The sequence below is a fragment of the Rhinopithecus bieti genome, unplaced genomic scaffold, assembly GCF_001698545.2.
Source record: "Rhinopithecus bieti isolate Rb0 unplaced genomic scaffold, ASM169854v2 scaffold_62034, whole genome shotgun sequence".
Classification (NCBI taxonomy): Eukaryota; Metazoa; Chordata; class Mammalia; order Primates; family Cercopithecidae; genus Rhinopithecus; species Rhinopithecus bieti.
In genome coordinates this window covers 222317-232185 of record NW_016823752.1, presented here as the reverse complement: position 1 = coordinate 232185, position 9869 = coordinate 222317, and the positions used below count along the sequence as shown (strand labels likewise).

The following is a 9869-nucleotide window of genomic DNA, read 5'->3' as shown; positions in this document are numbered from 1 at the left end:
GGGTTTCCCCGTGTTAGCCAGGATGGTCTCGATCTCCTGACCTCGTGATCCGCCCGTCTCGGCCTCCCAAAGTGCTGGGATTACAGGCTTGAGCCACCGCGCCCGGCCGAAAAGAGGGATCTTTGGAGCGGCTGAGCGTGCAGCCTGGAGCCCTGGTAGCCCCGCTCATCCCAAACACTGCTACGTGCTGAGAACCCCGCAGGGAGCAGATGGCGGCCAACGCAGTGTTACAAAGCTTTCTGTAAATATTTTATTTTCCATATTTTAGAGTCAGAAAGAAGCACTTGGTAATAAAAATAATAGAGAATTATTTTCTTCGAACCTGCTCTGCCCTGCGCCGGCCTCCCCGTGCCCGGGCCCGCGGTTGAGTGCGCAGCGTCAGAGGCCCCACGTCCATCTCACTATTTACAGATATGTTACAGGCCAGGACGGTCACAGAGGAAAGCCCAGCTCTCAGGTGGCCCCACGTGGTGAGGAGCCCCCATGCTCCTCCCCACTGTTTTGGACAGAGGCTGAGGAGCCTGCTGCGTCCCACGGGGGCCTAGGCTGTGGCGGGCTCCACGGGCGGGCAGGAGTGGGCAGTGATGTCACTGTGCTTGTATGCCGCCTCGTCCAGGTCCAGCAGCCTCCGGTTGACCTCCAGTGTCATGCAGCCACGGTAGAATGCGGTGACTGGCGCTGAAGTCACCGACACATCTGGGCCGCGGGGAGAGAACAAACACATCTTAGCAGACCCAGCCTGCGTCCTAGGGATCGCCACGTGGCTGGCCCTGCCTGGCCCCCCACCCCCGGCAGCGCTTGTGGCCAGCCCTGGGTTTCCCCTGAAAGGGAGGGATTTCCCTTTCTTCTCTAACTTCTGTCCCTGTTTGTTCGGCTGCAGACCCGGCAGACAAGTAGGAGGCATCCGCCAGCCTGGGCTCTGCAGACGCCGGCCCTCCCTTCCCGGCTGGGAGCACAGACAGTCCCATCGATTAAACGCGATCTTCTTCTTCGCCCGGTGAGTCATTCGGGCTGCAGGCCTCCTGGCTTGCTCTCATCCTCTTCAAAGCTCTGTTTATTAAAACTAAGTGGAGTCTGTGTCTGGCAGCCAAGACAGAAATCCTGCCATTTGCCGCAAGTGAAAGCCTGCGGGCAGCCGAGGACTCGCGGGCTCCCACGTGCCTTCCCGTTCACCCTCCCAGCTAATGGCAAGGACATCCCTGGTCCCAGCCTCTGTGCTGTGTAGCCCATGAGACACGGCGGGGGGCCCTGCTGGACGCGGGAGGGGCTGGCTGCTAACAGCTGTGGTGACAGCCGTGGGTCCCAACTGTAGCCTGGCCCGCGGTCTGCCCAGCCTTCTCCCCCGGGGCCGGTCTGATGGGTGTGGACAAACGCTCCCTGAAGATGCAGGTTCACGGGGTCTGACTCAGGCCAACGCCGGCCCCCGTACGTGTTTCTCAGCCTCAGCCAATGACCTGACCAGCACCGAGGCACCATAATGGCCACTAAGGACCCACCTGGACTTCCCCTTCCTCTTAAAACACACAACCAGGAATGCCAGCCTGTCCGGGTTCGATCTGGGGTGACCAAGCTGGGCATCCCTGGAGCCCCTCACCCAGGATGAGCAGGGCAGGGAGCACCTACCTGGCAGGCCGCCGGCAAAGGTGAGCACGGGGCTCTGCAGGTGCTTCTCGAGCACGGCCAGCCTCTCCTGCAGCTGCGCGGCGCTCACCTCGCTCTGGCCCCTGGTGCCGTCCACCTCCAGGGTGGCCTCACCCTCCCTCAGCGAGATGGTGACCATGTGCTCTTGACCATCGCAGACCTTGATCTCCATTAGGGCCAAGGCCACATGCTCCACGGCCAGGACCACCAGCTGCAGGAGACCGAGATGTGGTCAGGGCCTGCCGGCCGCCCCCACGTAAGCCGTTAGGTCCAAGCTGGTCCTCACAGCTGCCGGCCACCCCCGCGCCGCAGGCCTGTCTCCGTCCACGGTTCCCTGCAGCCCTGGGTCCGGATGCTCGCTGACTGTGGATGACGCCCCCACCCCACCTGGGGCTCAGCTTCTCTGCGCGTAAAGCCAGGGGCCAGCCTGGGAGGCTGTGGGGGAGCAGGTGTGGCCCCCAGGTTGAGTGTGAGAGGGTCAACCCCAGCCCCAGGCACACATAGGACCGAGGCTGCACTTGACCAGGAACTGGTGTGTCCTTGACGGGGACCCAGGACCCAACCCTGTGGTGGTGGACTCCCAGGCTCTCACGCTGGCACCGCAGTCCTGCTGCCCACTCCCCAGCCCAGGGGTCAGCTGTTGCTACATAAGAGCGGCTGTTTATTCCAGATGCCGGGATTGCGTCTGGCCCTGGTGATGAGCATTTGCGTGAACCAAGCCTGTCACTGTCACATCCAAGCAACCAGGAGGGCTCTGTGGCCCTGGGGTGGGCAGACTTGGAGAACAAGGGCCGCTCTGGTTTGACCCATGTCTTCCTCCTTAGCACAGGAGCGAGAGAATACAACCTGTTTCTGTCACCTCTTGATTGTTCTGTGGGGAAAACAGCATGACTCCCCCGGCCCAAGACAGCTGACTTATTGTGAGGACCGGGGGTGGGGGACCTCATCCAAGGGGCAGCTGCACTCAGCTCCACCCACTGTCCCCCAGGGAAAGACCTGTGGGGGGCACCAGCCGAGGTCACAGATCTGAGTTTTCCAGGGAAATTGGAAAACTGAGTTTGTTGCTGAAATCATCTGACGTAAACATAAGAGACTAATTCAGTTTGCTGTGAGCCACCGTCTGCCCAGCCGAACGGGAAAAGCCCCCACACTGTCGGCCGAGTGTGGCTCACAGGCACTGGCCCCCCAGTCAGCCGTGTGGCGGTGATCCGGTGTCCAAACAACCCCCACAGTCTGAAGGACGGCCCACGCCAGGCTTGGCTCATCGGACCTCTGGTCAGAGGCTTTTGGGGCTCCCTGGGGATCCCACCCCAGGCCCCCTCCGTCCCCTGCCAGGGAGTGCAGCCCATGTGCCTGTGGGGCGAGCCGGTCAGGACACCCTGGGTGGCGGAGGCCCTACCTGCTTCTTGAGCTTCTTTGTGGAGTGATAGTCTACTAGGGCCACAGAGAGAGGCACGGCACGGAGGTCAGGGACCCAGAGCGCGAACAGCACCCCTGTGTCTGCGGCCGGGCGGATGTGAGCCACGACTTCTATTTCCCAGGTCGATTCTGTCCTGATGTCCAGAGGGGTCCGCACTGCGATGAAAGCAGTGCGTTATAGGGTGGGATGCAGCGGAGAGGCCACAATGAGGTTGGAGTGGGGCCCTGAGAGACACAGTCCCGGCCGCGGTGGGATGTGATGGAAAACTCAAGAGTCTGGTTCAGATCTTGGCCCAGAGCCCAGAGGCACCGGGGACCCCCAGGCTGTTTCTCCCTGACCGCACCAGTACCCCACTTCCAAATCCGCTCTAGGCGACCACCAGGCCACACAGACCAACCCATGCGATGGAAACAGCTGTCCCCTGTCTTCCCCTTGATGTCCTCCGTTTCAGGAGCGCCTGGCAGCCCTACCTCAGAGCACATACACATGACATCGTGCCTCGAGTCCTCAACACCAGCCTTCCTGAGCAGCCAGCAAGGGCCTCAGTGTGAGCCAAGAGTGGCGGACAAACAGCTGGTTGGGAGCATGGCGGTCCTGGAAACATGACAAAAACAGACAACACATCAGAGATACATAGCAACATAACAAGACACATATGGGTCTGAGCTGTCAGACATGCATGGTAGAGATGACAAATAACGAGACACAGCGTCTGGGTTCTGCGCTGCGCATACAGAACACAAACACAACAAATGAGCCGGCGGTTCTGAACTCAGGGCACCGCCGGCGGTCTGGACAAACAACGACAAACAAGACAAACAAGGAAAACAAAAACAACACAGAACACAGCAGTAACACATAGACACACAACAAAAGGAACAACAACAAAAAAAAAGGCCGTCCCCTGGTTCTGACTGTCAGAAGCATGTGCGGTCTGGATCTGTGCTGTCGGGAGCACAGCGGTCTGGTTCTGCGCTGTAGCAGCACGGCGCAGGTCTGGGTCTGAGCTGTCAGGAGCATGGGCCGGTCCGGTTCTCAGCTGTCATGAGCACGGCACCATCTGGGGTCTCCGCTGTCAGGAGCACGCGGCCATCTGGGGTCCTGCGCTGGTCAGACACAGCGGTCTCTGGGGTCGGGCTGTCAGGAAGCCAATGGCCGGTCTGGGGTCTGCGCTGGTTCGGGAGGCACAGCGGTCGGGGTCTGCCCTGTCAGGAGCATGGCCGGTCCTGTCTGAGCTGTCAGGAGCACGCGCCGTCTGGGGGTCTGCGCTGTCAGGAGCATGCGGTCTGGGGTCTGAGCTGTCAGGATCACAGCGGTCTGGGGTCTGACGTCCAGGGAGCATGGCCAGTCTGGTTCTGGAGGCTTGTCCAGGACATGCCGGCGTATGGGGTCTTGCGCGTCAGGAGCACCTGCGGTCTGGGGTCTGGAGTGTCGGAGCATGCGCGGTCCCGGGTCTGCGCTGTCAGGAGCCACGCGGTCTGGGTTCCTGCGCGTCGCAGCACGCGCAGTTTGGGGTCTGAGCGTCAGGAGCATGGCAGTTGTGGTCTGCGCTGTCAGAGCACGCCGGTCTGGAGGTCTGAAGCTGTCAGGAGCATGTGGCGGTCGGGTCTGCGCTGTCGGAGAGCACGCGGTCGGGGTCTGCGTTGTCAGGAGCACCGGCAGTCTGGAGTCCTGAGCTGTCAGAGGAGGCAGCGGTCCTGGGTCTGCGCGTCAGCATAGCCGGTCTGGTCCTGCCGCTGCAGCATCACGCACGGTCCTGGGGTCCGAGCTGTCAAAGGAGCATGCGCGGATCCTGGGGTCTGAGCTGTCAGGGCACCGCCGCATTCTGGGTCTGAGCTGGCGGAGCACCGGCAGCTGGGGTTTGCGCTGTCAGCAGCACGCGAGGTCTGGGGCTGCATTGGTCAGGAGCACCGGCATCCTGGGGTCTGAGCTGTCAGGAGCAGAGCCGCGGTCTGGGGTCCTGAGCTGTCAGGAGCAGCGCGGTCCTGGGGTCTGAGCTGTCAGGAGCAACGGCCGCATTCGGGGTCTGCGCTGGTCGAGCACCCGTGTGTGGGGGTCTGCGCTGGTCGGGAGCACACGGTCTGGGGGCTGCGTGTCGGTGAAGCAATCCCATGGTGTGGGGTCCTGTGCTGTCGGAGCACTGCGCGGTTCTGGAAGCTGAGCTGTCAGGAGACGCGCGGTCTGTGGGTCTGCGCTGTATGAGCATGCGCGTCTGGGTCTGCGCTGTCCAGGACATGTGCGGTCCTGTTCTGGCTGTCAGGAAGCAGCGCCGTCTGGGGTCTGCGCTGTCCAGCATCACGCGCGGTCTGGTCTGCCGCTGTCAGCAGGCCACGCGCGGTCTGGGGGTGCTGCGCCTGTCAGCAGCTGACGCGCGGTCTGGGGCTGCTGTCAGGACAGCAAATACAGAGGTCTGAGCTTGTCCAGGAGCACGCGCGGTATCTGGGTCTGAGCTTTTCGGAGCACGCGCGGTCTGGGGTCCTGGCGCTGGACGGAGCAGGTTGCGGTCTTGGTTCCTGAGCTGTCGGGAGCATGCGCGGTCTGGGGTCTGAGCTGTCAGCATCACGCGCGGTCTGGGTCTGGCCGCTGCGCATCACGCGCGGTCTGGGGTCTGCGCGTCAGGAGCACTGGCGCGGTCTGGGTCTGGAGCTGTCAGGAGCACGCGCGGTCTGGGTCTGAGCTGTCGGAGCAACGCAGCGGTCCTGGGGTCTGCGCTGTCAACATCACGCGCGTCCGGGTGTCTGCGCTGTCAGCAGCACGCGCGTCCTGGGTCTGCGGCTGTCAGGAGCACGCGAGGTCTGGGTCTGGAGCTCAGAGCACGCGCGGTCTGGGGTGCCTGTCCGGGAGCATGTGCCGGTCCTGGTTTCTGAGCTGTCGGAGCATGCGCGGTCTGGGTATGAGCTGTCGGGAGCCAGGAGCGGTCTGGGTCTGCGGCTGTCAGCACATCTAACGCGCGTCTGGGGTCGCCGCGTCAGCAAGCACGCCGCGGCTGGGGGGGTCTGCGCTGTCAGGAGCACAGCGGTCTGGGGTCTGCGCTGTCAGGAGCACAGCGGTCTGGGGTCTGCGCTGTCAGCATCACGCGCGGTCTGGGGTCTGCGCTGTCAGCAGCACGCGCGGTCTGGGGTCTGCGCTGTCAGGAGCACAGCGGTCTGGGGTCTGCGCTGTCAGTCTTTGCTGCTGTCTCAGTGGGGTTTTCCACTCGCGCTGCTTGTGCAAATGAACCTCACGTGTGTCATATGTAATGCAGCTGAATGAAATCACGTGGCATCCGTAGCTCATACAAAAGTGCCCCAAAACGTATGTTAGTAGAAACGGCTGAATTCTGGTTCTCCCAGGGAGAATACCACCGCATGTCCTCTCCACGCTGAGCCCTTCGCAGACCTTAGCCAGAAGATAAAACCTCCACCCTGTTTTCAGTGTTTCTAACTCACCTAGAATTCCAAAGTCCTAATAAAGAAGCTGTTTTAGGAAAAAGGACCCCAAATCAATGTGTGTATGGATTTGTGATTGGGGGCCTCGCACTACGGGCCGAGTGGGGTCATAATGAATTATGCTGGCTTCCCTGTCTCTTTCCCACGGGCTGTGTGCACCTCAAACCCACATCGCCTGTCCTGCCTGTCCCTAGCTGGTACCCGCCATGTCAGTTCTCAACAACCATTTATGGCATTGAAACACAAAATCAGAAAAGTAACAAAATACAGCAACAGAAACAAAAGTAACAACAAAATTCTCCTGTTCGCTGGTCTTCCCATCACCTGTGAAAGGAGAGACGATGGTGTCCTTTAAAATGGAAGCTCCCGGCTGGGTGTGGTGGCTCACGCCTGTAATCCAAGCACTTTGGGAGGCTGAGGTGGGTGGATCACCTAAGGTCAGGAGTTCGAGACCAGCCTGACCAACCATGGAGAAACCCCATCTCTATCAAAAATGCAAAATTAGCTGGGTGTGGTGGCGCATGCCTGTAATCCCAGCTACTCGGGAGGCTGAGGCAGGAGAATCGCTTGAACCCAGGAGGCAGAAGTTGTGGTGCAAACCTGGGAGGTGCAGCTGAGATGGTGCCATTGCACTCCAGCCTGGGCAACAAGAGTGAAACTCCATCTCAAAAAAAAAAAAAGGAAGCTCCCGTCAGGAGCTGGGCACATGCTGGCCATCAGGGGCTTCACGAGGGCCCCGGCCTCTGCTCTCCCCAGGAAGAAGGTTTCCCGGCTCCACGTGGCCCCTCACGTGGAGGCTGCACAGACCTGGAGATCTGTGAGCCTGAGCCCAGGCTGAGTCGCTGCAGAGTGAGCCAGGCCGGTGCTACTGTTCTCAGCAAGTCTCTTCTGTCTTTAAGAGACTTGTAAGGATGCTTTAGATTTGTAAGGGAAAAATCAAGACTGAGGGAGAATGCCTGCACAGTGGCAGACGGGCTTTTCTCACAGATGCCTTTCCTGACATGGTCATGCTTTTGACACCCAGGGAGAGACGCTGACACTGGATCTGGCTCAGGAGACGGGGCAGGACCCTCCCCTTTGCTCCGCATGGACCCCCTTGAACCTGGGGTTCCTGCTGGGTGCTTGAGGGCTGGCAGCCCTGAGATCTGATGGAGGGGGCGCTGTCTGCCCTCTGTGCATGTGGGGGCTTCGCCATAAACGGCTCGGTGTTCAGGAACAGGGTGGGGCTGTGGTGCCCGAGTGGGACCCATGTGGGGTGGGAATGTGAGGCAGGGCGGACCGAGCAGTAACTATCCGCACAGCAGCCCCAGGGCCTTCACCGGGGAGGGCGGCAGCACCTTCCCCAGGGCACCGCAGGACTGGGCCAGCAGCTCACACCTACCCTGTCCTCCTTTTTCAGGCCTGGGTTCACTGTGCCCCAGGTAGCTTCACTGCTGTTTTTAGACACCTCCTGTTATAGATGTCTCACCGGGTCATCGGTGACCGCAGTGTCCACCACATTACTGAGAGCTTCCATGTGCCTCTGGACAAGTCCTAAGGCTGGTGCTGTCTCAGGACTTTCCACAAAGGACCCTCTAAGGCCTCCCAGCCTCCCTGGCCTCCCAGCACCGGCCTGGCAAGCATCTTCTCGGCACATCTCTGTCATTCTTCTTCACTGGCTGACTCTGAACTGAGTGACCTGCACAGCCATCCTGAGAGGTGGGCCTCTGCGCACACTTCTGCCCGCCCTGCCCTGCCCTGGAACCGGAGGAGCCTCAGCTTGTCCTGACACTGCCATCTGAGGCCGTCTGCTTCCTCTCAGTGTATGCCTGAAGATGCAGCCACAGCCACCCCAACGGGAAGAGCCAAGACTTACTGTAGTCCAGGCTGTAGAAGGCAAAGCCACTCCCCGGGTAGAAGGAGCCTCTCTCTGTCACTGAGAAGCACTGCATTTTCGCGTTCGCTTTCACTGTTTCTTGGATGGTGGTGTCTTCTCCATTCAGCCAGTTCCAGCTCCTCATACAGCCATCCAGACGAGGGTTTATCTGGAAAGGCAGAGAAATCTCCATGGCTTCCTGGGAGCGAGAGGCCCATGCCGGACGCCCCAGGCAGTGGGTGGTGCCTTCGCAGCCGCGGCAAGTGCAGATCTACTGCAAAAATGGGCCAATCCCACTGGTGGTGGTGATTTCACAGAAGGTTTCCTCACTTTACAAAATGACCCACTGCAGAATACCTGTTTGCACTGGTGTATGCTCAAGAAATAACAGGTTAATTTTAAAGCTAGGAAAGGACGGAAAAGGCCATGTGGGTCCAAGGTCAAACAGTATGGATTGTTTAACCATCCAGCACTCACATGAATTATTCAATATTCAATACAGCTGTGGGCAAATCAGGGCAACCCCCTTATGTGTGAAACAAGGAGAGGCGAGCCAGGCAAAGTCCCAGCACCAGGCAGTCCGTGGGCCTGGGAAGCAGGTGCCCCTCACAACACCGAAAATCCCAGCACCAGGCAGTCCGTGGGCCTGGGAAGCAGGTGCCCCTCATAACACTGAAGGGCTGGCTTCAGCACAGGCACTGCTGACACTCAGCACCCACAGATGCGAAGACCTCTGTGCCTTTCTCCTGTCTGGTGTGGAAGTGAAAATACCCAGGATGAAGGCTTAGATGTCAGCGCGTGGGGGCTGGAGATACAGGTCGGGGGCACAGGCGTGTGCTGTGCTGAAGGGGAGAGAAGGCAGGAGCTGGACAAAGGGCCCACACTGGCCGCCCCACCATGGCTGTTCTTCCCTTATGAGACTCATGGCAGAGTTACAAAACCCAAAATATTCTTGGAAATTGCCCAAAAACGTTTGTTGTTCTGTTAGGGAATAATTTCATTGTGTCTTGTCTTCACTGAAAAAATTCACTGAAAAATAGACAACTTTATTATCAATTCAGATGAAAACTTAGATGGGTATCATAAAAAGAGATGGTAAAATTAATGACATAGCTGTACCGTGACTTTGTCAAATTCTAGAAAACCTTTCTTTCCTCTAGGTCCTCCCCACATCTGGTTAATCGGAAACACAGGGCAGGGCGTGACTGAGCCTTCCTGACACTGTTCCCGGGATCCCAGCACACGGCGCGTCCACACAGGCACAGGTATGGTACTCACAGGCTGCACGAGGTCCTTCTCATGGAAAGGAATGCCTCCCACTGTGAGGTTCAGATGATACAGTCCTCGCTCCGGTTGGAACAAGTCCCCGGCCACCGCGATTTTCATGACAGCGTCCCTGTTGACCTTGATGACCAGATTCCGCGCCAGCTCCTCAACAGAGATCTGAAGAGAGGCAGCGCCATGAGAAGAGGTGGGAGTGCACGTTCTGAAGGGCTCCCAACTGCAGAAAAACCACTCATCCTCT

The 9869-nt window shown here is 59.4% G+C and overlaps 1 protein-coding gene across 1 annotated transcript in view; it reads right to left on the bottom strand.

The window, feature by feature from the left end:
* Positions 1-227: 227 nt before the first annotated feature.
* The window catches only part of GAS6 (growth arrest specific 6), a gene marked incomplete at its 5' end in the record, with an annotated part of 46637 nt that continues 36995 nt past the window's right edge, over positions 228-9869 (bottom strand). Inside the window, 5 exons of the mRNA XM_017861765.1 lie at positions 228-696; positions 1624-1852; positions 3041-3216; positions 8345-8513; positions 9623-9867. Of these exons, the coding sequence (XP_017717254.1) occupies positions 542-696; positions 1624-1852; positions 3041-3216; positions 8345-8513; positions 9623-9867 (974 nt within the window). The remainder of the gene's footprint in view (positions 697-1623; positions 1853-3040; positions 3217-8344; positions 8514-9622; positions 9868-9869) is intronic.